Source organism: Thermomyces dupontii (assembly GCF_041956625.1).
Source record: "Thermomyces dupontii strain NRRL 2155 unplaced genomic scaffold VTN31scaffold_4, whole genome shotgun sequence".
NCBI classification, from domain to species: Eukaryota; Fungi; Ascomycota; class Eurotiomycetes; order Eurotiales; family Trichocomaceae; genus Thermomyces; species Thermomyces dupontii.
The window spans coordinates 1,231,838-1,257,587 of NW_027192310.1; the positions used below are offsets into that span (position 1 = coordinate 1,231,838).

Sequence of the window (25,750 nt, forward strand, 5' to 3'; positions counted from 1 at the left end):
GCGATAACTTCCATGCAACATGATGCTGAGAACATGAAATCTACCGCCCTCGTCCTCTTCCTCCTCCCATCAGCCCACTCATCTGGCTCATCATACTCTGAAGATCCATCCCGCCAAGGTTGGGCAAGCCACCACCGCCTTGGCCCTGCAACATCTGCATCATCTTGGAGATGTCACCCATACCGGGGATATTGGGCATGCCGGCACCTCCCATGGATGCCATCCGCTTCTGCATGGCGGCCATCTGCTGCTCGCGGTTGCCGCCTTTGAGCATGCTCTGTGCGCGTTGCATCTGCTTGCGCTGGCCGCCCATCTTCTTGGCCACACCCGCCATCATGCGGTGCTGCGAGAGCAAATCCTCGACCTCCCGCACGCTGGTCCCGCTGCCGCCGGCGACGCGCACGATCCGGCTCGGCTGCTCGACGAAGATTTTGCCGTCGCTGTCCAGCTCGGCGGTTGTCATGCTATCGAAGATGTACACCATCCGCCGCAGCTTCAGCGCGCCGTCCTCGTCATCGAGCCCCGCGGTGAGGTTCGAGAGGCCCGGAATCATCCCGGAAAGCTTTGAAATGGGACCCATTTTCATGATCGAGGTGATGTTCTCACGGAAGTCGCGCAGTGTGTAGATACCGGCAGTGATGTGCTTGTAAGCTTCTTTGATGCCCTCCGAGTCCTTGGTTACTGCTTGGACGTGCTCGACTAGTCCGGCCATGTCTCCCATGCCCAGAAGTTTCTGGATGAAGGCCTTGGGCTCGAACCTTTCCAGATCCATCATATGCTCTCCCGTACCCAGGAAGATGATGGGCGTGCGTGTGGCCGCCACGGCGGAAATCGCACCACCACCAGCAGCGTGGCCGTCGGTCTTGGTAATGATGATTCCGCCAAAGTCTGCGGCCGCTTTGAAAGCCGACGACTGTGCCTCGGCAGCTTGACCAATGGTGCTGTCCAGCACCAAGATAGTTTGATCGGGCGTCACGGCTCTCTGAATCTGTTGCATCTCCTCGAACAGTGCCTCTTCCTGCTTGTGCCGACCGCTGGTATCCACAATGATCAGGTCGAACTTCTCCTTCTTGAACTGCGCGACACCCTCCGAAGCCACCACAACCGGATCGGTTTCTGTCAGACTTCCGTAGTACGGGATCTTAGCCTTGATAGCGTTCTGCTTCAACTGGTCGAATGCGCCGGCACGGAACGTATCCGCGCAAACCAGCGCTGTCTTGAATCCGCGCATCTGATAATGTCGCGCGAGCTTCGTACATGTTGTGGTCTTACCCGCACCTTGTAGACCGACAAACATGATGACATTGGGCCTTCCCTTCTTGGGTCGGAACGGCTGCGCCTGCGGGTCGACAAGGGCGACGAGTTGGTCGAAGACGGCTTTTTGAATGAGCCGTTTCTTGTTCACGGCGGAGGGCACGGAGGAGAGATTGACGGTCGCCTTGATGGACTTCCGGAGGTTCTGCACAAGGCGCACGTTGACATCGGCGGACAGCAGCGCGGCGCATATCTCTTTCAGCATATCATCGAATACCTAAAGCGCCGTTAGTTCCGACCATTCTAATTCGTGAGACAGTGGTGACCAGACCTTCTCGTCCACATTGCTCGACCTCGTCAGGTCGCTGACGGCGGCGTTGATGCGCCGCCCGAGATCTTGAAGAACCATGGCTGTTATCTCGACCGCAACATAGACGACAGCCCTGTGGAAGACGGTCGAGAGGATCTGTGAGGCCAACGAGAGAATGCGAGACGGACAGCTATCGATAATCGTGGGATGCCTTGATGCCTTGTTGCCTGAAGTGGCAATCAAAGGTCCGACCAATCAGAATGCATCCTGACTTGATAAAAAAAAATGTCAAGTCGACGATAGTACTGTTGAAATACCCCAGACGACAACGCAGGCATTTTTTGCTGCGAGGCATTGCCACAATGGCGCCAACACTTTCCGAAAAAAAACGCCGGATTCAGGATGGTATCAATGGGCGAACTACTCGGCCGCAGAAGAAGATCAAGAAGCAGATCGAGTACCACAGCAGCTCCGACGACGATGAAAGTGCCGATAACTTCGCGCCTGTGAATCTGATGGACTCAGACGAGCAGGGTCAATCGCAAGATGCAGGAGATGCGAAAACGAAACCATCGAAAGGACAGTCAAACAAGGAGAAGCCCGAACCGAAAATGTCCGACGGGGAAAGCAGTGAGGACGACCACGACGATGAGGACGGTGACGCTTCCTCCGAACCAGACAGCTCTGATGACGAGCACGACGGCCAAGAGAACAAGGGTCAAGCGACACGGCGCATTCCCAAACGGAACGACCCGACGGCATTCTCGACATCAATCTCCAAAATATTGTCTACGAAGCTACCCGCCTCCGCCCGTACAGACCCAGTCCTGGCGAGGAGTAAAGCCGCAGCGCAGACATCAGCTGAAATTGCAAATGAGAAGCTCGAGCAAAAGGCCCGCGCCAAACTTCGCGCCGAGAAAAAGGAGGAGATGGATCGGGGCCGCATCAAGGACGTTCTGGGCATTGAGCGCGGCGTAGCCGGGGAGACGGCCGAAGAGGAGAAGCGACTGCGGAAGATTGCGCAGCGCGGTGTGATCAAGCTGTTCAATGCCGTGCGCGCGGCCCAAGTACGGGGCGAAGAAGCTGTTCGTGAGGAGCGGAAGAAAGGAACGGTCGGCGTGGAGGAACGAAAGAAGGCTGCCAACGAGGTCAGCAAACAGAGTTTCCTGGAACTCATCAATGGAAAGAAAGGGACACGCTTGAAAATCGAAGAGGCGTGATGTTTGGTTTCATGTGCATTCTTGTCGGCGTTTGGGAGTTGTGTTTCAAAAAAAGTCTATAGATGGGTTTGAGATGGTCATGAATGATATTCTCTTGGATATTTCAAATGCAGTCTATCTACAGATCATACAACCAGCAGCTGGGGGGCGAGTGTCATGACTATAGTACAGGGCAAGCTTGGAGCTTGAGCTACACTTCATCGTTTCTGAGCGAAATCGCTCGCCTGCATATTCCTCGTCATCGCGGGCAGCCGGACCACTAGCCCGTCCAGATCCTTGGTCATCTTGACCTGGCATCCCAAGCGCGACGTTTCTGTCAACCCAAACGCGAGATCCAACATGTCATTCTCATCGTCGTCCGGCTCCGGCATCCGATCGTAGTAGTCGGGGTCCTCGACGATGACGTGACAGGTTGAGCAGGCACACGATCCTCCGCACGCTCCTGTTTTCTGTTAGCATCTGCGCTGATTGCTTGACATCTGAGTCAAGAAAGTTCCGAGCTAGAGTGGTTCTGACCTTCCATCTCCAGATCATTTGCCTGGGCAATGTCGAGCAGGTTGTCGCCCTCGGCCACCTGGAAATCATGCCTGTTGCCCTCCTTGTCAATAAAGGATACGTTAATCCTAGCTCCAGCATTAGTAGTCTCGTCTCAAACTTTCGGATATTGCGAACTTACTCTTCTCCGGGCTTTGGGGGCGTCAGATGCCCATGAGCGACGCTGGCTGTGCCGGAGAAACATCGCCGCTGTAGCACAACGCCCTGGTTTAAGCTGGAGCCTGATCTCGTCCAGCTCAAACCACGCCGCGTCAAAGCATTGAAGCTATATTTTCTCGTCCCGTAGCATAGTGTCCTTGACCTCTCCGTGGCAAGGATCCTCGAAGTGGCGTGTCGCACTCGACCCCAGGACGACATGGTGACCGGACGGAGAAATCAGGCGCGAGGAAAGGCGACAATGAGATCGGAGAGGCGAAATGCAAGTGATCGTAGCTAAAGCATTGGTGCCAGATGTTAGCTTGGAGTGACGAAGCGGAAACGCGGCGTCATAGCAATTTTTGGCTTTTTGGAGATTTTTTTTTCTGCTTCCCTATTTGACCCAGTCAACATCAGCTCCCCGACACCGTTTTTCCTCTTTCACGCCTTCGGTCGCTCTTCTTCCCGGTCAAGAGAATGGCCTCGACTCGCTCAGGCCCCAATCCCTTACGTCCGTACTACACGCCGCCGTCGATCGACTTATCTCAAGACTCCGCGCCCGCCACTCAGACTGCGGCGACGGCGTCTTCCAAGGCCGCCAGCGCCGCCCGCGACCTATTGTCGGATCTGGACTACAGCGATTATATAGACGCGTCGCCGTCGGTCTCGGACTGGTTCCGAGACCTGCTAGACCGCGCGGTATGGAGGTACTCAAAGGTGTTGATGGCTCAGCCCTTCGATGTGGCCAAAACCATTCTCCAGATTTACGTGGTGCCCGATGGCGAGGATGAGACGGCGCAATCAAGGAAAGGACGGCGGCTCTCTCACGACGGATTCCCAGAGCAGGTTTGCGCGGCACAGGCTATGGAATCAGCCAGCAGAAACTAACGAGGGTTCTGCAGGACTCGCAATCGTCGGACGATGATGAGAGCAGCTACTTTACCTCAAGTACGCCGGCAACGCCGTCATCGTCGACCCATCAGAAGCCGCGCCGGGCACGTCGAGACATTCCGAACCATCGACCTGGGAGCAGGCCCGCAGGGACGACCGCCAAACACCAGCTGCAGATAAAAAACCCGTCGTCATTGATGGAAGTGATTGCGCAACTATGGTCAACTAGCGGGCCAACATCGGTGTGGAAGGCCACGAATGCGACGTTTATCTACTCCCTTCTCCTGCCGACCCTCAACACCTTCCTCCGGAGCCTGCTCGCTGCGATTCTCGGTCTGCCCGAGGACGGCAGCTCAACAAATCTCGCCGAGGATATACTCACGGCCGCATCACCGGGCACGACCCTGGTCCTGTCCTGCATATCCTCGTCGCTGTCGGCGCTGATCCTGTCCCCCATTGACACGGCCCGAACGTTTCTCATCGCGACGCCGCTCACTCACGGCCCACGTTCCCTTTTCCGAGCACTCCGCCTTCTCCCACAACCAAACTACCTGATCCCGCCGCACCTCATCCCGATCACCATCCTCCACTCCAGTCTCCCCAATCTGCTCACCCTAAGCACCCCGCTCTTCCTCAAATCTTACTTCGCGATCGACCCAGTCATTAACCCGTCCACGTGGAGCTTCTTCACCTTTCTCGCATCCGGCCTGGAGCTCGGCGTGCGTTTCCCGTTGGAAACCGTCCTCCGACGGGCCCAAATTGCCACATTTACATCTCCGACCCTGCGCCAAACCGGCCTGATCAACACACCCACAAGGTCGGATTTCGGCGCAACCTCCACTGAAACAGAAGAGATCAAGACTATCGTCCCGACACCGCGCACATACCGCGGCGTCATGGGCACAATGTGGAGCATCGTTTGGGAGGAAGGGAGCAGAACCGAGGATCTACATCCCCGCGCCGATGGCGAGCTCGGGGTCAAGACACTACCACGCCGCAAGCGGCAGGGCCAGGGCATCGAGGGCCTCTACCGCGGCTGGCGTGTCGGTATGTGGGGGTTGGTCGGCGTCTGGGGGGCTGGCTTCCTGGGCGCCGCGGTGGGAGGGAACGAGGAGGATATCATCACGTCGCCGCCAGGGGCGGGCGTGTCGAGCGGGCCGCGGGGGCGTGCGCGGCAGTTTTAAAATCTGATCTCCTTCAATTAACTCTACTCTTTGGGGTTCGGTTGACGGCGCATGGAGTGGGCGGGGGTGTCTTGCTTTCTGTTTATATAGTAGGTATCTATTTGGAGGCGCTTGGAGGAGTTTGTACAGTGATGACTTGCGACGCTTGTATACATATCTGCTTACCTATCTTGGGTACCTTTGCTGCTAATCTCATCTCGACGGCAAGATTATATATATATATAAAAGTTTAATTGCTAACTCCAATCAGGAAGCTCAGAGAATCTCGACTGCACGTCATCTTACCAAACTACTCAAATGACATACCAATTGGTCGGAGCAGTTGCGCATTCCAATGCAAAGACATGTTCTAGTCATGATTCCGTGGAAATCACCGTGGCTACTGTACTATATAAAAAACTGAAACCCGAGGATATTCTACAGCTTGCTCTGGGGCTTGTCCGGGGTGTACAACGCTCGGGAACGATCAAGCGCTTCCACGGCCTCTCTCTCAATACGCTGGACGAGTTCCTGGCACGTCGGGATGTCATGGATCAAGCCAATAACCTGGCCGGCTGTCCACACCTGCATGCGGTCAGCGTAAAATCGTACTGTACGCCTGGCGGGTTACATACTCCGTAATCAATATCGCCCTTCAAGAAAACTTGGCGACCACGCTGGCCGCTGACCAATGGGGCAATCTCTTTGAAATCTCCCGTCGGGCTCTCTTTCTCAATCCTGGCAGCCTCTCGGGAGACCTTATTGCTGAACAGACGAGTAGTATTCTTCCAGCGGCGCATGACTAACGCGGTGTCGGTCTCCTGTGCCTTGACAATGGCCTCTTTGACGTTCTGGTGAACTGGCGCCTCGACCGTACACATGAAACGAGTGCCCATGTTGATACCCTCCGCGCCCAGTGCCAAGGCGGCCGCCAACCCGTACCCATCGGCAAACCCGCCGGATGCGATGAAGGGCGTACGCAGTTCCTGCCGTGCGCGGCTCAGGAGAATGAAGTTTGTGAGATCGTGCTCGCCCACATGGCCGCCGCACTCGAAGCCGTCGATCGAGAGGAAATCGACGCCGAGACGGACAGCAGCCTTGGCGTGTCGAATCGTCGTGCACTTGTGGATGACGGTGATGCCCGCCTTTTTGAGCGCCTCAATCACCGGGCCCGGGTTGTTGCCTGCCGTCTCGACGATTTTGACGCCTTCATCGATGATTGCCTGCGTGTATGCGGCGTAGTTTGGCGGAACCAGCGTCGGAAGCAGCGTGATGTTCACTCCAAACGGCTTGTCCGTCATCGTGCGGCATTTCTGGATCTCTTTGCGAAGGTCCTCCGGGGTTTGTTGGGTCAGGGCGGTGATCTAGATCGCGTCGGGTCAGTCAAGATGCTATTCCGCAATTCTGAGAAGCAAGGTAGTACAATTCCAAGACCGCCCGCGTTGCTTACGGCGGCGGCGAGTTCGGCGTATCCAACCCAATGCATCCCCCCTTGGACGACGGGGACTGAGCAGAGCAGCGTTAGACTTTGGATTCTCTCAAAATCAAAGGTGGAAACGTACCTCTGATCCCCAGTCGTCGAGTCAACTCAGTATTGAATGGCATCTTGTCGGAAACAACAGCTGATTTGGAATTGCGTGGTGTACTCTGGACTGCAGAAAGTGGTTGTTGAAGCAGTATGTAGGGTTTTAAAGGTGTTCCCCAGGTGGAACGGCCGATAAGCCGAGGTATTTCTCTGTGACCCTTGCTTCACCTCGTCACCGGTTTGCTTCCTAGGCTTATGACGGGCAGTCCATCAGAAACAGGGAAACATTTCATAGAAAATCTGAAAAGAAGCAGAATCGCTCGAGTTTGAGTGCAGCAATGGGGGGGTGTGTTTACTCCGAGTTGGAGATTGGTGTGACGTCGAGCATGTGAAAGTGATTAGCCGACCCCGACCTGTTATCTCTTATCGATAAGACAAACTAAGGTCAGATTGATAAGGTGACATCCAGTATGAGTACTTTATTATCCGTTGTCTTCTGGATGACCTAGCTGAATAACGGATATAAAAACATAGAGAATCTCTCCTAGTTCAGGATATGCTAAAGTTAGCACCAATTGTATTCGGCCCAAGTAACTTCGTCGGCTTGCTGAATCAGAAGTAGGGCTACTGGTCTAAGGACCATGCGAAGTCCCAAGATATAGTATATATTTCAGAAGTCGGCCGTCCACTGTCAACACTCAGATGAAAATCCAAAAAGAGAATCACATCGATCGTCTCCATCATTGTAGTGGCCTATTCCGCTTATAGTCCCTCGAACTACTGAATATATTTGTGCAGGATTCATACGATACCACCCAGGATGCCATGAGAGGGCCATTGCATCGCCATCTAGTCTATGGATTAGGGCTCTCTCTGCTTACTGCTTGACCTGCAACACACCCGGCATCGAAGAACCTTGACTGACTGGCCGATCACGGCCTTGTCTCAGCTTGGAAGGTTCACATTTTTCCAGTACGTCATCACCGGACACTGCGGCTTGAATCGGACGAAAAGAGATCACTACAGTTGGCTCGAGAACTACCCATGCATCCATAGTACTTGAGAGCAACGCGTTCAGTACCCGCAACTCAAACACTGTATTTCACAAGAATACCACGCTTCATAAGATTACCTGGCCCGTATCTTCTAACCGGGCAGAATCAAAATTACTTGACATGCCAACAGAAAGAGACAGGGATCCAGAGAACAGAAGGGAACCACCGCAAACGCATTCACAGCAGCGAGCCAAGGGCAATGCAAGGAATGTTGAGACCGATGAGGTCGTTGGACTGGCAGTCAAAGAGTTAGTCCCAGAGTGTACGCATAACACATGGTCGCCGACGACTTACGGAATCGGCCTCGTTGCCCTGGCAGCAGGCAATGTGCTGCTTGCATTCTTGGTTGATGAGGCTCGACAGGCCAAGCAGGACTGTGATGGTTAGCATTCGGAAAACTGGAAAGACGACGGAGCCGAAAGAGCATACGATCGACATTGAGACGCGAGCACTTGTCGAAGAGACCCAGGCCCTTGGCGCCGTTCTTGCCGCCGAGCAGGTCCTTGAGGGTGCCAGCCAGGGGGCCGGTCGCGATTTCGGTGGTGTCGCCCGCGTAGCTGACCTCGTTGCAGCAAGCGACCTGGTTGCCTTCACCACAGATAGCCTTGGCCTGTTCCACGGTCACGTCCTGCTGCACAGGCCAGAAAGGCTCCTGGTGCGGCTTGTGAGCCGTCTTCCCACTGGGACCGACGTTTGGCAGGGCAGTCGCCGCAGCGGCGACAGCAAGCAAGACACCGGCGAACTTCATTTCTGAATAAAAAAAAAGATCGGCTCGAATGAACGAGTGAATAGAAAGTTAAGCACGGAGATGCTGAGGAACTTTTGGTGCTCAGAGAAGCGAAAGAAGACTGAGTGGTTGCGTGATGAGGAAGGTATCGCCATGGGTGTCGAAAGGGGACGTTTATATAGACCGCGGTGGAGGCGTTTCGCAGGATCGAACTGCTGCGGTTTCGCCAAAGGGGTTGATTTCCCCCTCGCAGGACCCATCGATATCGATGGCGTGGAATGCAACATTCAGGGCTGCCTGAACAATACTTCTGGGCCCCTGGTAAGCCCTGGAATGCTCCGGGAATGAATCAACCACAATTCAGCAGAGACGCTGCAGAGAATGGCGATTCTGTACGGGATCTGGCGAGGAAGCCTTCCCAAGGCATGCCGTCATAGATCTACGCTCTCATTCATCATCATTCCTCGATCGTCTCTAGCAGAACCATAGAACCAATGGATTGAAGCGGACATACTCGAATCGACGAGCAGCGAGTTCCGATTGCGGTCTAGAAAGGGCTCTGAAAGATTGAGAGTGCATTTACTGGACCCGCCGTAAACGCGCACTGGAGAGAGCTGATTCTGCGTCATATCATCAAAACAGCAACTTGCTCAGGTACCGCTGCTCCAAAGGTTCTGACTTGCAGGCTAGGCATGTCTGCAGCATGCACGATCACTCGATCAATTTCAGAGTACGTCATGTTTATTGGTCATGGACTCCTATTTTGTTTGGCGTATTTTCCACTTTCCAGGCACCGCCAAGCAGGGAGAGCAGGGAAAGGCCCTGTGTCAGTGGAGTTGCGCACCAGACTCGGAATGTTGCTGATGCTGTGTCTCCGCCATCTGCAAGGGCGGACCCCGTGCAGACGGCGGACACGACGAGCCGCATTGGCATTTTGGCCATCAGGGAGCGAACGATGTACTTGACTGATCCGGGTAGAGGATTCTGACGACGTCTATGAAAAAGCGGGAATTCTTGAGCCTTGTTTCCCCGATATTGAGGGGGTCCTTCGCTCCCTGTGGAGACTGGAAAGACATTGGTTGATGAAGACTCCTGTCTGACCCTTGAGTTACCTGACGGCTCACACAGAAGTGTACTGGCCTCAAATTCAAGCTAATTTGTTGCCTCGATCAAGGGGCTTGGAGGCAGGACAATGGAACTCGCAGGACGCAGGGAAGATATCATTACCCTCGCAGTGTATGGCGTATGCCAACTCACGAAATCTCGCCATTCCGTTTCATCAAGTTTGTATTTTGCAATGATTTTCCACCCAAGGGTAGATCGCCGTTCTCTTCTGAATCCGGTTATCGAGAAAAAAATGACGACGATCATTATCTCTCGCGCTGCTGGGATGCGACTCTGGGAGATAGGCAGGTTCTAGGTCGCAACGATTTCTCGCCGTGCATGCGGCATCCGTGTCTGCTCTCGAATGAAACTGTGCCATGCGAAAGTCGAGTTCACTAATATTTAATCAATCGAAATCATTCCCAGGAACGATCATCAGGCGAGATACGGAATCAGCAAAGATTAGCAGGTAGACATTTTCAGCTCATCATCGATCTCAGTCCCGAATGGACAACTTCCTTGCTTCGACTGCACGGTGAACTGCGCCTCCTGGTATCATGCGAATCTCGAACAAGAATCTGTTGAGAATTGAAGATTGCTTGAGCGGATGTTCGCAATAAAATGACTTCGGTCTTCTCAGGCTCAATCGAACTGCAGCAGGTGGTCCAGAACTTGTGCAGATCGCAGTAACCACGCTGTTCCTAGTCACCTCAAGACGCGGGTTCATGATGGCAACGTCTCAGGAATTCTCTGTTCCCCATACTTTTCGGTCAACTGGCCTAATGAGCACTAGGCCCTATTAGCCAAATGCGGCTTAGCGTTAGCTGAAGCGGACCAATCTGAATCGAGATCCCCCAAACGTCCCAAATCCCCCGAATCCCCGATGCACACGTGGAAACTCAAGCGACACCAGTGATCTGCGTATTTCTTCTTCGCTAGAATCGACCGGTCAATTCAGGATGGCCGCAGAAGGCTCAGCAAAAACGGCAGACCTCCCCGACCAGGAAAATCAGGATGTTGCGACAGAACATCCGCAACATGAATCGCAATCGCCACAGTCGGCAGACCATCCAGACCGAGATCAGGCTGTAGCAAGGACAGATGAAGCATCTCACAATGCAGAGTCCAGTGAACGAAAAGGTGAGAAGGATGCCGATGGGAAGGAGCAAGGATCTGGGCAGGAGCAAGAAGAAGAGGCACCACCACTTCCCGATGAACCACCGCCGGGCACGGAAGACGATGGATGGGAAGCGATTTGGGATCCAAACACGCAGGCGTACTACTTCTACAATCGTTTCACAGGCGTGTCGCAGTGGGAGAACCCACGCGTTCCGGAGGCTACTTCCCAGGGGATCGCCGCGGCCGGCGCTGGCGCAGGTGCGGGAGCAAGAGGAACTGCGGTGGCTGGTGGCTACAACCCTGCCATCCATGGAGACTACGACCCCACTGCGCCGTACGCGCGCCAGTACGAGGAAGGAGAGGCTTCCGCGACGGCACAGGGCACGCAGGACCCTGCAGATATGTATGCGGCCACGGCGGCGTTCAACCGGTTCACAGGCAAGTTCCAGCCAAGCTCTCTCCGGCCGGAGAACTACAACGAAGAAAACAAGTCGCGGCGTCAGATGTATGCCTATTTCGACATCGACAGCTTCACGAATAATCACGACGGCAGAAGTCTCAAGGCTGAGCGAGCTGCCAAAAAGCTGAGCAAGAAGGAAATCAAGGCTTTCAAACAGAAGCGCCGGGAACGCAAGGAGGAGAAGCGAAGAGCGTGGCTACGGGACTGAGCTGTTATTTCTTGGGCGGCGGTTTGCCATACTGGGATTTCAAGATGTTGGGTTGGCGTTGAGGTGCATTTATTCCAAGGGACTTACTGTGACATGCAGTGAGATGTATATTAGCTTTGTCTGACTTCAAGCTCTAGAAGTGCCATCAACATTTTTGCTTTAGTTAGGACGAGGAGTGAATTGAGTACTATTCACTCCATATATTAGAAATAGGTACTATATTGTAGAACTTCCGGAGTATTTTGCGACAATTAACAGGCTGCCAGCTGGGTTTACCTATGGATCACGTGAAGATATGGATCGTTCACAGATAGTGATGGGGTTCTATTTTTCTGCTCCGCTCTGAGCTGTCGATGTCATAGATTCGGAAAGTCCTCTCTGCTTTGATGAGCTCAGGCTCATAAGAAAAGGCCGGGAACATATATTTGAGCTCGGTCCTGAACTCGAAGCATTGATCCGGCTGGTACCTATTACCTATGCCCTCCTCCACACCGAGCACAACCATCTCGAAACTGACCAAGATTAATATATATAGAAAGACCCCTCAATTGCTTCAACCTATTGTATAGCAGAGCAGAAATGACAACCCCTTCCCGACCAGAAAACCCTCCCGCTCCCGTGGAGCTCTCCTTCGAGGCCGTGGACGAGCTCATCTACGACGCTCGAATCGGTGACCTGGACGCGCTGCGGGAAGAAGTCTCCAAACTGAGCGCGGCGCACAACGTGCCGCCATCGGCCATCATTCGCTCGGCGATCGACGCCGAGGCCGAGAGCGAGGGAGGGACGGGAGCATGTCTCTTGCATTGGCCGGCCGCAAATGGGAACGTTGGTGTGTTTCTTTTTTTTCCACTCCTTTTACCCCTCCTCACAGGTACAGAGGACTGATTACCTTTTTTTATGATAGAGCTGTTAAACTACCTCCTCGACACTCTTCGTGGCAATTCGTCAACACCAGCCTTATCCCGCGACGAGTTCATCGCGTTCCTGAACTACCGCAATCACTCCGGCAACACCCCGCTGCACTGGGCCGCGCTCAACACGCATCTTGACTGCGTCAAGATCCTAGTCGAAGCGGGCGCGGATATCTCCGTGAAGAACGACGCTGGCCACGACGCCGCGTTTCTCGCGGAGCGCGCGGACTGGTCGAATATGCCGGATGTTTATGCGAACACTGCGGAGGAGGATCTCGAGAAGTTGGCCAAGGAAAATGGTACCGACACCGCCGCGACGCAGGAAGCCCAGCAGCAGCAGGAGCAGCCCCCGCCGCCATCCAAGGCTCGGCAGGTCGTTGAGTATTTGCTGAGCAAGGACTCGGGGCCGGATGCGAATGAGGACCAATGAGCCCGGTGTACGGATTAATTCATGAAGGTCCCGGCCTACAGTTTAGTAGAGCCCATCCAGCTTACAGAGTTATATATATATAATATATCCATTAGGTATCTACGACATGACGGTCCAAGCATTAATAAACATAATCATCAACATCGTCAACATTATCATGAACCCTTCCGTAACTCGCTCTTACTTCTTCCGTTTGTCGCAGTCGAGGATGGACTGACGGTCCCATTCGAGTATGAGGAATCCGAGGAACCCGTCCGATCCTTCTTTCGTGTAGGAACCTCACGAGCCTTGGTATCCCATGGCGACACGTGAAACTTTCGATTCCGCCAAACCACAGTCGACCCGCCGTAGAATGCCCAGAACCAGATGGGGAACGCAAGAACCTCGCGGCCTATCCAGGCCGCTAGCCAGGGGAAAAACGACCGGGGACGCTGTCGAGCGAAGGGCGCAGGCGTGTGTTCGTCTACCTCGACGGTGGCCGCCGAGTGCAGCCTGCGATACAGGACGCGGTCGGTGGCCACCCAGAGGAGCATGCTGGCGAGCCACAGGCCGGCGAAAGTCCACGCCTTCGCAGACCACTCGGAGGCCACGATGTCGCGCAAGGGTGGCGGCGCCAACGTCGTCAGCGCAAACGCGCCGTACAGCGAGCAGACGATCGACTCGGTCCCTGGTTCGACAAACGTCGCAGCGAGCACAGTGAACTTGCGCACCCGCTGCCAGCGCACGCGCCGCGCCATGTACGCGCGCACGCTCATTCCAGCCACGGGCTGGAAGGCATAGTCACCAAACACCTGGGCGTGTCGGCCCATTGGCTCTCCGGACTCGAGCTCCTCCCGAGAAGCGCACCGCCACAGCCAATCGCCGATGATGTGGTCCTCGCACAGCTGGTCCGAGATGCAGTCAATACCGGGATTGCGTAGCCGTGCTGCTCCCGCTTTCTGGCCCCGTTGTTGTTGTTGTTGTTGTTGTTGTTGTTGCTGCTGCTGGTGGGCGGCTGTAACAAAGTTCAGATGTGATCGGCGGAACATGCTGGACTTGCCAACAATGCACGGCGCCACCTGCACCGTGTTGATGGCAGTATACATCTTAGCGTGGGACGACGAAAGGAAGAGCTCCTCGAGCCGACCCCCGCCGTTACTGCTTGTACTTGCCCGTTTCTGTCTATCCGCCAACAACGGCTGGCGTTCATCGGCCGGCCCATTTTGATTACTCTCCTCCGCTCCTTCCTCCCCATCCACAGCTACTGCGATGGGAAGATGATGGACAAACCGGTACTTCTTATCCCCGCCGAAGCCGCAGAGGCGATCGACCATGCGCCCGCACACACCCTTACCCACCCACACGTTGCAGTCAACAATCCAGACGATATCGCCCTTGGCCTCGCGATAGGCGCGGCTCATGTTGCGAATCTTGGGGTTGGGCCCCAGCGAATACCCACTGCCGTCCTGCAGCAGGCTATCCTCCTCCTCCACCATGATGTGCACATCGCGATACGCGAAGTCGGCGGCGACCTTCTCTACCATCGGGAACGCTGGGTCCTTGCGGCTCGCCACGCAAAGGTAGGTCGTCAGCTTATCCGGCGGGTAATCCTGGAGCAGAGTCGACGCAAGGCAGTCGTAGAGGTAGGGCTCGCGGCCCTTGACGGGGCGGATCACGGTAACATGGGGTGCGATGCCTGGCGAGGATGAGGAGCGTGCTCTGGGCGGTTTGCGAGAGTAGTGTCTCCAGCTGCGAACCAAATCAAGAATTCGTCAGTTTTTATCGTCATGATGCTGCCGGGTTTCATTAATCCAATAAAAATCAACAGTACAGGCAGATAGTAGTAGATAGAAAACAAAGAAAAAAGACACCAGGCCCCAGGCGCAAGGAAACGCCACCTGGCGCAAAAGGAGACAAAGACTTAACAAGGGTTCTCTCACATCTGTACATATCCCAAAGCACACACTGAAACCACCGCCAGGTACCAGGCCAGCGACCCCCAAGCTGCGATCTGCAGCAGCGATCGCGGTGGAGAGAAGAATGACGCCGCCGTGGGCAAGATCGAGAAGCTCGCGCCAGCCGGCATCAGCGTCCGATGGTCCAGCAAGGGGCGACGGACGAACAACGCGTCGGGGATTTGCTTCAGCATGAAGCAGGCATAGTCTGGAAAGTCCACGGGAGTTCGATTGATCGGTCGATCATGAAGAAGGGGATAGGTATTGCGGTTTTTTTCTCCTCTGTTCGGACTTCGGATCTCAGGATCTCTCGGCGCGGAGCTCCCGGCTGATCAGAGCGGATGGAGGCGAGAGAGCTCCGCTACGAGTCCAGGACCACACAGTTTCAATGGCAGTCCACTGACCACGCACCGTGCTGTTGATTGGGACATACATAGGTAGGTAGGTAGGTACCTAGGTAGGTACTTATGAAGGACGCCGAAGAAACCCAGAGGAAAACCTCCACGATTAGTTCTCCTGGGGGCCAAAGACTGTCCTCGCATTGTTGCAGGACTCGGACGCTTACATTGTGCGACGTACGACGTCGTACTCTATGCTTGCTACAGAAATTATCACGGTCCTTTCTTCAATCATGTTTTTTCTTCTTTCGTACAATACTGCCATTGAGCACATTGACGGCCCCAGTGTCCATCGGATGATTCGGATCCGAACGCGGCTCTGTCTCACCCGAAGACTCCGAGTCCTTCTTTCGCTTGCGAATATTGAGACCCGTGTTGACGGTTCCTGCTGCAGAAACCGGGTCGGCTGGCTCGTCGACCTCTTCTTTTCTGCCAGTGATGGCTTGTCCCCACCAGAGGATATCGGCCAGAGAAGCCACCTGCCGGACCCATGCCATGGTGCTGGTGATAGCGGCGTCTTCCGTCTCAAAGTCGCCTTCCAGTAACGCAGAGTGCGCTTTCTTGTAGTCTGTCTCACTTAGTACCACCTCTCCCCGCCCAGCTTCCGGCCAGGAAAAAGCACTGTGGATCGGCTCCTCGCTCTCCTGCGCTGACCTCTCATTACTGGGAGGCTCAATGACCACCCAGAGAAACCCGACAACCCTGCCAGCGGAACACTCCTGTCGAAACGCCATCATCTCCCAGAACTGGTCCACGGACTTCACGCTCCGCCATTGGCCGATCTTTTCCGGAGGCACGTTGCCGGATGACTCGTCCGGTAGCTCGTCGTCTAGATCAATGAGGAAGCGCGATTTGGGGTCATCGGGAAATCTGGGGATCAGACATCGTGGCGGCGCGTTGACATCCGTGCAGATCCTCTCAAGAGGATATGCTATGCGCCATCGTAGACGATCCTTGGCGTCCAATTTCGCGGATGGCGGGAAGAACGCTCGCGTCTCGTAGTTGTCGCATCCAGGGACCAGCAGATACGCCGTTGCTGTGCCTCTGGAGCCCTCGTCGGCCTCATTATTATTATTATCATCGGCATGAGAGGCATTTGCTGCTGCCTGTAGCTCTACGCCATACTCCCGTAGGATGGGATCAACAACTCGACACCACCATCGGACCAGCCCGCGATCATCCAGAACATGCTTGCCCGGATTATCCACGCTACCGGGGAACAAATACTGGTTCTGAGCGCGGGCGAACAAGCACAGCACCGTCTTGACGCCAGGCCGCCGACGCGTCCGAACCAAGAATGACAGAAACGTAGTCGCGATCCGCCGGATTAACGAACCCTTTTTCGCAGCCGGATGCTTGTCGTAAATCATGCGCAGATGGCCCGTCGAATCGGCCTTGGACACAAACACCGTGGTCAACCGCTTCGTCGTGTAGACCAACACCTCAAACCCACAAACGGCAACTTCCTCATCAACCTTGCTGCTGTCCCGGTTAAGCGTCACGACGAGGAAATGGGTCTCGCAGAATGTCACTTCCGGATCGGCGCCTGGAGCCGCGGAGAAGAGCGGGTCGCAGCGTGTCGGGGGTGTGGACACATGCCGCACGTTGACCGGGAGGTCTCGCGGGAGCGCTTCAGCTAAGATGTCACGCAAACTCGGTCCGGACATGGGGGTTGCGACTGATGCGGTACGGATCCTGATTGCACATGCTGTGAGGACAGTGCAAAAGAATGAATCCATCCCTTTTTCACGTCCCATGGGAACCGGAAATGCAGTCCAGCCATGAGGATCACGTGACTATCTGTGGTCTCTTCAGTCAAGATGATGAGACAGAAAAAAAATGGACTTTAGAGGTATGCGATGGCATTGGATGTGAAGGTTCCATTCATCAATGCATGAAATAACTCCTGGTATTACAAAAACACTCGGCATGGTCCGAAGGGTGAAGTCATACAGCATGAGGGCGAGGCGCCAAGTCTACTCTACTTAGACCTCGCGAACACTGGCCGTCTGAGAGTTGTTCGACGTGTCCTGCGAACTAGTACCGCTGCGACCTCTCAGGCTCAGGCTGCCGATGCGCTGCACCAGGTTGCTGCCGACGGCATCGACCGCTCCCTTGGGTGCGAGCAGCGATGGGCCCTGGGCAGCCGTCTCCTGCACCTTGAACAGCTTGATGGCAGTGCCATTCCACACACCGACCGTACCGGGGGTTGCGTTGGCCGCCGAGCCGACGACCATCTCGCTGGAGAAGACGAACCCCCAGAGCAATGACTCGTACCAACCCAATGCGAGGGGCGTCCATTCAAAGGCGTGCACGCGGATGGGACCGGGTTCGGACAACATCGCGGCGATGCTAGGCTCGTCCGCAAATGTCGGCAGGTTCTTGATTAACGTCCGGGCTTCGGGGTTGGACGAAGACTCTAGGGCTGTGCTGGGCACATGCGGTTCTATTGACGAAATAACCGTCAGGATCGTGTGGAGTGGAAGTTCAAATACCCATGACTCGATCTAACGAACTGTAAGCAACAGGATTGAAGACAGGATCTAAGGGCGGCAATCCAAGAACTCACCCAGGCTGCAGTCGGTGTGAACGAAGCGGACGCGGAATGGATTGTCGCAGCATGACTACTAAGACTGGTAACACTGTTCTGCCGCGAGAAGGTTGCCTGTCCAGCAGGCATCTTTCCTCGGGCCTTCTCGGACATCCGTCGCTGCTGGAGTGGTGCATTGTCATCGGCCGACGACGAGACAGACGGCGTGCGCGAGTTCCGGGAAGACGGTGCAGATTGCGCCGGAGTCGCAACCGTCTCTCCTTGCTCCTCCTCGTCCGAATCATCATCACCGATGGCAAAAGGGCCGTTTTCTTCGGGGATGTGCGTCAGTGATGATCGCGACCCTCGTCGCTGATCGTCAACGGGCTGTGATGAATCTTGAGATGAGCCCGCCTTTCTTTGCTGCGCCTGGCGTTCCATTTCTTCCTGGCCATTTTCCAGTGTGAATTGCCGCAGCTTTTGAAACCGTCTGCGGGCCTTGAGGATACCGTAGACCAAGTAGGGGTTCTCTGCATCGTTGTTAGACAGACTCATGCTGACTCTGAGGAATGAAGGCTTACTCGAGAACTGGTGTTCCAGAATGATATTGATGAAGTCCAGGTACGAGGCGAGAATAGTGTGATTTGTCTCGTTGGCAAGGAGAAAACTAGGAGATGACATTGACGAGAACAGCTGCAAGATTTTGGAAACGGTGGCTGGTGACAGCCCTTCAACATAGGGGCCGATATTGTTCAAAATCGCCAGGAGCGCAGGATATACCCCATCCAGTGCCCCTTTGCTCGTGGTCATGAGATTGTAGATTGACTGGTGCTGTTAGCTCGTGCCGGATTATTGTTCGAAACCATCCATACCATAATAAGAAAATCACCATAGGTTCCCTTAAAGTTCGGGAGACGAATGCTCTGGGGAAGAGTATCCTGAGCTTCAAACTTCATGTTCAAGTTCTTGCCAAAGTTGGCCTCAGCACTCAGCGTCTGGAGGATGAAGATGCACATCTTGACAAGTCCTTGTTTCGAAGGGTCGTTGCGATATTCCGTAGCATAAAAGAGGCATAGAATAACGTAGTCGTGATATCGATTCGAATCTACAATGAAAGACCGGAACCGCTTGTTGCACTGCAATGCCTCCCAGAAAAGCATAAACATCTCCGGCGCCCACTTGACGGCTTTTTGGCTGCCGGGAAGGTACGAAATCGTGGCTTGCATCTAATAAATGGTCAACCATGAGGACAAAGGATGGACGACCGAGTCAACGCACCGGCTGATTCAATACTCTGTTCATGCCGTCGACGATGAACTGAAAATCCTGTGGTCGATGAAGCCGGCCAAAATAGTGTCGATAATAATTCCTGGGAGGTGCCCCACGCCCATCTTCAGGAATTGGATAGACAAGGACCATCAAGAGGAACTGAAGGCAATAGATGACAAGGATCTGCTTGGGATCCTTCCACACTACATGGTCGTAGGGGACTCTCCAGATCGCTGGATTGTATTTGACGGCCTCGCTATTGGTTAGCTTCGTTGGTACTACCGGAGCACAAACGACTCACTGTATTCAGTAGGGAACATAGCACAGTTAACACGATCTGCTTGTCCGGGCATGTTGTGATATAAGTGATGGCCTTAACACCTTTGACTGGCAGTAGGGCTACGACTCCCGTTAGTGCTCATAGTGGGAAGTGGCGAGATACGACTAACCTGGAGACAAATACATCGACTTGCTCGCCAGGGTAAGCAACAGTCGCAGGACCTCGACTCGGTTGTTCTCCAACTCTTTCGTCGACCCCATGGCCGTGTTGCATCCCACTCCACTCTGCCATATGGAATACGACACCTTGGACTTTGCTGCGGGCAGCTTTGGTATTGTAAACCCGGTGCAAAAAAGCAGATCCACGAGGGTATCGATCAGTTCCTCTGCCAGAGGCTTCGTATCTTCGCGCTCGTCCTCCTGTGCCGGTGAGCGGCCCTCGGCATCTTCCCCGCGAGCTTCATCGAAAATAACCTCGCTGCGCAGTTGCGTCTGGCAAGACTTTCGTCTGCGTCGAGACCAAAAGAACCGCTCTTCCCATTCATCCAAGTGGTCCGCCTCGTAGATGAACGGCAGTAGCCGCGTGAGGATTCGGATACAATTCAACGCATCCCGATCCGGCGCCAGCTCGGGGTCCGGAAAAGAGGGATGATTCCGGAGCACGAAGAGGCGAGAGCAGAGAGCTAAGAGAAGCGTTTCGAGGTTTGGCAAGGCGCTATCTCGTGTTCGTCGAATGTCCGCTGGGGTGAATAAGCTGAAGACATCCTCTGTGGATTCCGGTAGCTCCCAGAACTAATAGCCGCAGGTCCAACAGTCAGCAATATCCTGGCTCAATTACTAGCATCAAAATTGATCTACCTTGCTCCAAAAGGGATCATCGGCAGGAATGGCCTGGTCTTCGTACAGGCGGAAGATGCCTTTCTTGAAGACCAGTTTCGACTCGGAAGCTCCCATTTCCCAAGCGGGCGCGCAATTTAGTGGGAACAGTCATACAAAAAACAGTGTGATTCAGGGCCACTTTCTCAGGCCATTGCGCAGAGTCGAACAATACTGATGTTTGTATATAGAGTCAACAGACATTTGATAACAGTATGCCAAAGCTGTCGCTCTTGTCACTGGCCGCGGCTTCTCCACAATCGACGTCAGCGCGTTCTGACCACGCCAAACGATCTACTCCGTACTGCGTACTCAGCACTGGATATCTGATATTACGATTCCAAAATGAAAGCATATAGAAGAGACGTACACCAAGAACTTCGATGAAGCCTCACAACATGCTCTTAATACAAGCGACGTGAGTAATGGTCGCAGCCTGGCAAAATGTCAGAGACCCAATGCCATGATGAGTAAGAAATGACTAAGCACTGCATCAGGTATCACGTGAACTTGTCTTTCCTTCATCACGTGGTCGCGAACGTAGTAGAGCAGATTAAGCGGAGTTAATTCTCTCGACACCATCCCAACGAATCCCATGATTGAGTGCCTCTCAAGTAGTGTTCTTGATTGATCAGCCAGACTGCCAGCTTTGTACGAAATGGTGAGCGATTCGAGGCAGGTGAAGTTCGGCAGATCGCTACGGAATACTAACTTACTCGTACACGCTCGGCACTTAACCATGGTTTCTTGCAGCAGCAAAATAAACTTAGGTAGTTAAAACAACACAGTGCAATCGCAAGCATGAAACATTCTACATACAAAAAGCACGCCTGAGTAACGCCGTTCATCCTGACACGCTCAATGCTTTAATCTTAGTACAGTCAATCGAATTTCAAAACGATCCACTTCCAAAAGATTCGCGACGACTCTTCTCGTACAACCATTTGCTGCTCACCCCAAGCTTGTTCCCTTTGTTTGCCAGTGGCGACGATGGGGTTGAAGACAGGCTGGAACTCAAGAAGGAAGAGTCCCTTAGAGACGAGCCGAGTGGCGACGACGCACCAAAGCTCAGGCGGCGTTCCTTGTTGCGGCTTCCGTTGGTGAGCGCCTTCTGGTAGAGCGGACTGGCCGTGATTGGCGAGTAGGAGGCTCGGCGATTCGTTGGGCTGTCGTTTGCCGACTGCGGCGAAGGGGTGTTGTTCGACGGGCTTCCCGTGCGCGTTCCTGACGTGACTCGATATCGAGGGGGTGTGATGTAGCGGGTCCCCGGTGTCGGGGGAGGGGTTGCATTCGGGTCGAGTCCAAAGAGGGCGCGTTGCGTCGGAGTCAGGTCAATGTCCGTTAGGTTATCTTTTGGTCGGAACAATGGGTACAGAGCAGTGAGAACATTGATGGCAAAAAGCACTCGCAGCGCGGCTATCAGCAAGTCCCCGTAGAATGAGAACTGCGGAGGCAAGCCTAGGCGAAGCGAACTATACAAGTCAACTGCTGTCACCGGTCACATCGCACTCGGGCTTTTCGTACAGGGACTTTAAGGTTCCGTTCAGAAATATTGTCACAACAATGGCACCTCCGTTCCACACTAGCTTCGAGACATTGCGATTGTCAAAGGTCGTTTTGCTTTGCCGCCGGACAATCTCGCTGAGGTGCGGGTGCCGCCATCGTCCGGGGGGCTGTGTCTCGTCCGGCGACTTGGGCTGGGGAGTTGAAGGCAGCGAAGGCGTTGCCATGCTCGCACACGAGGAAAAACAAGCTACTAATGCCCAGTAAGCACTGTACCGAAGGATGGTGTCGACGAGATAAACATGCGGGCGCGGATACTTACCAGACGTAAAAAAGAATAATTCCAGACTGACTTACCTTTTGCGATCGCAATCGCGAGAAGAATGATACTACAGCTGCCCAGGAAAGGGCGGCATTGCGCGTGTTGGGCGAACGTAATGGGAGGTTGTTATGGTCGAGTTGAACTTGGACGAGGAGAATCCGTCAAAGAGCTACCTAACTGGCCGCGACTCGTGTCCTATGACCACCTCAGCACCCTCATCCTCATCCTCTGCCCACCATTCTCGAAACTGGCAGATGTAGTTCTACAGTTATCTGATTTTGCTAACAAACTACGGACAAGCTGAATTAACACGGCGACCGCTCCAGCCATGGCCACCGAGGCGAGTGGCTTGCTGGCAACCATCCAAGCAGACTGGGATACGTTCTCCACAGTCCTGGCAACATCGCTGGCCATCTTCGTCGTTTACGCGTTTCTGAATTCAAATGACCCCGATATTCATCCTTATTTACTCGCTCGACAAGCCACCGAAGCTCCCGTCAGGCATCCCGGCCAATCCGCTGTGTTTCGGAGCCTGGACACTCCGCATGGATTCCCGCTCAGGACGGGTCTGAATGTGAAAGACCCTGGGGCGCCAAAGTGGGCGCCAGGCCGCGATGGCGACCTCCGTGACATCTGGCGAGCGGCTGTTCGAGGGTCAGTCGCCGAGGAAGATGTTATCAAAGGCCGCCGCGGCAAGATCTACACTGTGCTGGGCAAGAACGTGACCGAGCATAGCTTTGACGAGATTACCGTGGACATCAATGTCATTGGACGATACATCAAGGAGAAAGGTGCCGAAACCGTAGGAGTCAGCCTGTCGGATTCGGTCGAGTTGCTGGCCTCGGTCTTTGGTGAGTAGAGAGGTTGGGCCAGCTCTGCAGACATATGAGATGCTGACCACCCTAAGCTGGGGCGTTTTACAACTTCCATGTGGTGCTGATCCCGCACAAGCTGGACTCTGAAGAGCTGTCAGAGTATCTGCAAAAGTCGCAAGCCAACTTGTTCATTGGCGAGGCTGGTTCTGTCGACCTCAATATAATCACCAGGAACAACCCACACCTCAAACATGTAATCTGGGTTGTAAAGCAAGGCAGTCGACACATGGATTGGAATGATGTTCCTGAAGACGTCAAAGGCACCGTCGACGTGTGTGTTTGGCATGAGGTCGTCGTCGACAAACGGGACTTGAATGACTCTGAGCTCATCACATGGGATCCCAAGTCCCCGGCCCCGTCCATTACAGCTCTGTGGATCACGACAAAGGAGTTTATTGAATACAAACCTGAGGTAAGTCGGTGGGAGCCCTTGACGTTGGCGGAATTGGTAGCTAATCCAGCACTGTTTTAGAATCTCGTTGCTGGCATCGGCGCCCTCATCAGTGCACTGCCAAGGACACAGCGCCTGACCCCGGATGATACTGTCCTCTCCATTGACTCGCTCTCGCGGCCGTACCCGCTCAGCTGGGTCCTCGCCGCCCTCTATTCCAACTCCTCTATCGCCCTGAACTCGGTGGCCGGTGCTGGGGTTGACTTTGCACTCGCCACTGTCGGAGTGTCTCCCACGGTGATCATTGCCTCGTCTCGCACCGTTGGGGAATATCTTACGAACTTTATGCGCCCTCAGATGGGCGCTGTCTCCGCTCTGGGCCGCTGGGTACAGGCCCGCAGCCTAGACGCAGGCCGAATGGCCACCCAGAATTTCTTCAGCCGGCTGGCAAACGTCGGCCCAACTGCCGAGCTGTCTCTGTCGAAACTGCGGTTGCTGGTCATCTCGCACCGCGTGGACGATGCGGCAGATTATCTTCTCACCTCCGAGCAACTGACCGACCTGCGGATCTTTACCGGTGCCCGTGTCATCTATGCCTTGACGGCACCGGGAGTCGCCGGCGCGGTTGCTCAGACGAATCCTTTTGATTATCGCCGACACGATGGTTACAGCCACTTTGGACCGCCGTTGAGCAGCTTGGAAATCGCCCTGACTGGCCATGACGAGCACTCTGGCATCGCTAGGGTCGTTGAAGGACAGGTACAGCTAAAAGACACTCGATAGGGGCCTTCTTAGTGCTGACTCGAATATAGATTACCGTTTCAGGGCCATCCGTCGTATCTGAGAAGGCAGCTCTGCCTGCTCGAGGTCGAATCCGTCACGATAATACACTTGAGTTGCTGAAATAGGCATCTGACCGGAAGAGACTTGTTGAAGTCTCTCGTTGATGTTCACTTGACAGATGATTTGGTGGTTTTTGAATGCATTCAAGCTTTGTTTCGGGATTTTACGACAAGGGTTGACGGAATGAGAAATAATGACATTGATTTCTAATAACACATGGATACTGTACAATTAGTTTCAAGGAAAGGCACGGGAATCATGTCGATTATCATTGAAACACGGCCACAGCCTGCTTGTATCCCAATGTAGGCTTCTCCCGCACGGATTGAGGTGCCTGGTCAAGCTGTTTGGAGATGAGGGCGTGGAGCTGACGCTCACGCTCCCGTAGCTGCTCGCGGATGGCTACGCCGTCCACCTGCAAGGCCTTGGCCAGCCCACTCCAGATAGGGACGTTCTGTTGCAGCATATGATCCGTCTGAACCCAGTCCTGCACTGGCTCGAATGCACCCAGCCGCCAGTTCGTCAGCAGGCGCTCCGCGTACCGCTGGACCGCGCCGTCGGCATCCTTGCCCCCGAGCTCGTTCCACGCGCGGATGGCGTACAATTCCAACAACCCGCCGATGAGGAACGGCCGCCGCTTGGGATCCTCGTTGACGTCGTGGTTGACGTGCTCAGGCCAGTCCATCATATCCACCATCTGCCTACCGAGACGGAGGGCCTTGGCGGCACTCTCGGGGCCCACGTGGGCCATCCGGTGCAGCTCGAAAAACACCCGCTGCACGACGCCCGGCTTGCGTAATCGGAAGCCCGTCCTGTCAGCCTGCTTGGCGCATTCGAGGATGATACCCATGGCGTTCGCGTTGCCCGCCATGCGCACCAGCCACTCCCAGCGGCCGTCGGTGAGGAAGCGGCGGTGCTCCCGTAGACCCGTGAGAAGCGGAATCACATTCTGCCAGTCCTTGGTCGTCTTCATCATCTTGATGATCGGCACGATTTCCTCTTTCCGCGGTCGTGTTTGGTGGTCCATTGGTCGCAGCTGAATCTTTTCATCTCCGATCGTCACCGTCACAGGCTCCTCGTCTAGTTTTTCGGAATATTTCTGCTTGAACACCAATCGTTTCTGTGTCGGATCTAAGCTGTAAGGGATAAAGAGCTCGTCACGTATGCGGCTCAGTGCCTGATCTAATTCGGGTGATGAAGTGGGTGTGAACGACGGGACTGCCATGGAAGAAGATCCCAAGTCAGTACGGCGCAATCGCTTCGAACGAGATTCCAAAATTATCTCACCTTTGGCAGAAGCATGTCGCACCTGGACAAATGGCATCCAGGACTGGCGCAAAGCGCTTCGAGAGCGGAAGAGCCTTCCCACCGCATTTTGCGCCATTGTGCAAAAACTTCGCGCCTGGGCAGCGGTTACAGTTTGCTAGAAATGTCTTGTCGCAAACTGTAGTAAGAGCCCAGAA

The 25,750-nt window shown here is 54.4% G+C and overlaps 13 protein-coding genes across 13 annotated transcripts; 5 read left to right on the plus strand and 8 right to left on the minus strand.

Annotated features, from left to right (window-relative positions):
- Nucleotides 1-40: 40 nt before the first annotated feature.
- Nucleotides 41-1,663, minus strand: VTN31DRAFT_4954 (uncharacterized protein; the record flags this gene model as incomplete). Its single annotated transcript, XM_069405399.1, has 2 exons — nt 41-1,531; nt 1,586-1,663. 2 exons carry the CDS (start codon nt 1,661-1,663, stop codon nt 41-43), a joined length of 1,569 nt encoding a protein of 522 aa, XP_069260467.1.
- A 263-nt stretch (nt 1,664-1,926) lies between these two features.
- VTN31DRAFT_4955 (uncharacterized protein) lies at nt 1,927-2,784 on the plus strand (the record flags this gene model as incomplete). The annotated part of the gene is made up of 1 exon (XM_069405400.1): nt 1,927-2,784. One exon carries the CDS (start codon nt 1,927-1,929, stop codon nt 2,782-2,784), a length of 858 nt encoding a protein of 285 aa, XP_069260468.1.
- Nucleotides 2,785-2,981: 197 nt separating this feature from the next.
- On the minus strand, nt 2,982-3,696 carry VTN31DRAFT_4956 (uncharacterized protein; the record flags this gene model as incomplete). The annotated part of the gene is made up of 3 exons (XM_069405401.1): nt 2,982-3,226; nt 3,301-3,407; nt 3,461-3,696. 3 exons carry the CDS (start codon nt 3,694-3,696, stop codon nt 2,982-2,984), a joined length of 588 nt encoding a protein of 195 aa, XP_069260469.1.
- Nucleotides 3,697-3,951: 255 nt separating this feature from the next.
- VTN31DRAFT_4957 (uncharacterized protein) lies at nt 3,952-5,549 on the plus strand (the record flags this gene model as incomplete). The annotated part of the gene is made up of 2 exons (XM_069405402.1): nt 3,952-4,320; nt 4,377-5,549. The coding sequence occupies 2 exons, from the start codon at nt 3,952-3,954 to the stop codon at nt 5,547-5,549; spliced, it is 1,542 nt and encodes a 513-aa protein (XP_069260470.1).
- Nucleotides 5,550-5,966: 417 nt separating this feature from the next.
- VTN31DRAFT_4958 (uncharacterized protein) lies at nt 5,967-7,133 on the minus strand (the record flags this gene model as incomplete). Its single annotated transcript, XM_069405403.1, has 4 exons — nt 5,967-6,113; nt 6,164-6,892; nt 6,952-7,034; nt 7,091-7,133. 4 exons carry the CDS (start codon nt 7,131-7,133, stop codon nt 5,967-5,969), a joined length of 1,002 nt encoding a protein of 333 aa, XP_069260471.1.
- A 1,152-nt stretch (nt 7,134-8,285) lies between these two features.
- On the minus strand, nt 8,286-8,856 carry VTN31DRAFT_4959 (uncharacterized protein; the record flags this gene model as incomplete). The annotated part of the gene is made up of 3 exons (XM_069405404.1): nt 8,286-8,342; nt 8,403-8,482; nt 8,538-8,856. 3 exons carry the CDS (start codon nt 8,854-8,856, stop codon nt 8,286-8,288), a joined length of 456 nt encoding a protein of 151 aa, XP_069260472.1.
- Nucleotides 8,857-10,898: 2,042 nt separating this feature from the next.
- VTN31DRAFT_4960 (uncharacterized protein) lies at nt 10,899-11,726 on the plus strand (the record flags this gene model as incomplete). Its single annotated transcript, XM_069405406.1, has 1 exon — nt 10,899-11,726. One exon carries the CDS (start codon nt 10,899-10,901, stop codon nt 11,724-11,726), a length of 828 nt encoding a protein of 275 aa, XP_069260473.1.
- Nucleotides 11,727-12,305: 579 nt separating this feature from the next.
- Nucleotides 12,306-13,067, plus strand: VTN31DRAFT_4961 (uncharacterized protein; the record flags this gene model as incomplete). Its single annotated transcript, XM_069405407.1, has 2 exons — nt 12,306-12,555; nt 12,631-13,067. The coding sequence occupies 2 exons, from the start codon at nt 12,306-12,308 to the stop codon at nt 13,065-13,067; spliced, it is 687 nt and encodes a 228-aa protein (XP_069260474.1).
- A 155-nt stretch (nt 13,068-13,222) lies between these two features.
- Nucleotides 13,223-15,195, minus strand: VTN31DRAFT_4962 (uncharacterized protein; the record flags this gene model as incomplete). Its single annotated transcript, XM_069405408.1, has 2 exons — nt 13,223-14,795; nt 14,987-15,195. 2 exons carry the CDS (start codon nt 15,193-15,195, stop codon nt 13,223-13,225), a joined length of 1,782 nt encoding a protein of 593 aa, XP_069260475.1.
- Nucleotides 15,196-17,384: 2,189 nt separating this feature from the next.
- On the minus strand, nt 17,385-20,431 carry VTN31DRAFT_4963 (uncharacterized protein; the record flags this gene model as incomplete). The annotated part of the gene is made up of 8 exons (XM_069405409.1): nt 17,385-17,906; nt 17,969-18,459; nt 18,511-18,754; nt 18,802-19,155; nt 19,208-19,450; nt 19,500-19,597; nt 19,648-20,269; nt 20,336-20,431. The coding sequence occupies 8 exons, from the start codon at nt 20,429-20,431 to the stop codon at nt 17,385-17,387; spliced, it is 2,670 nt and encodes an 889-aa protein (XP_069260476.1).
- An 814-nt stretch (nt 20,432-21,245) lies between these two features.
- VTN31DRAFT_4964 (uncharacterized protein) lies at nt 21,246-22,083 on the minus strand (the record flags this gene model as incomplete). The annotated part of the gene is made up of 2 exons (XM_069405410.1): nt 21,246-21,825; nt 21,878-22,083. The coding sequence occupies 2 exons, from the start codon at nt 22,081-22,083 to the stop codon at nt 21,246-21,248; spliced, it is 786 nt and encodes a 261-aa protein (XP_069260477.1).
- A 423-nt stretch (nt 22,084-22,506) lies between these two features.
- On the plus strand, nt 22,507-24,352 carry VTN31DRAFT_4965 (uncharacterized protein; the record flags this gene model as incomplete). The annotated part of the gene is made up of 4 exons (XM_069405411.1): nt 22,507-23,029; nt 23,086-23,465; nt 23,526-24,203; nt 24,257-24,352. 4 exons carry the CDS (start codon nt 22,507-22,509, stop codon nt 24,350-24,352), a joined length of 1,677 nt encoding a protein of 558 aa, XP_069260478.1.
- A 203-nt stretch (nt 24,353-24,555) lies between these two features.
- On the minus strand, nt 24,556-25,671 carry VTN31DRAFT_4966 (uncharacterized protein; the record flags this gene model as incomplete). Its single annotated transcript, XM_069405412.1, has 2 exons — nt 24,556-25,505; nt 25,575-25,671. The coding sequence occupies 2 exons, from the start codon at nt 25,669-25,671 to the stop codon at nt 24,556-24,558; spliced, it is 1,047 nt and encodes a 348-aa protein (XP_069260479.1).
- Between the last annotated feature and the right edge of the window lie 79 nt (nt 25,672-25,750).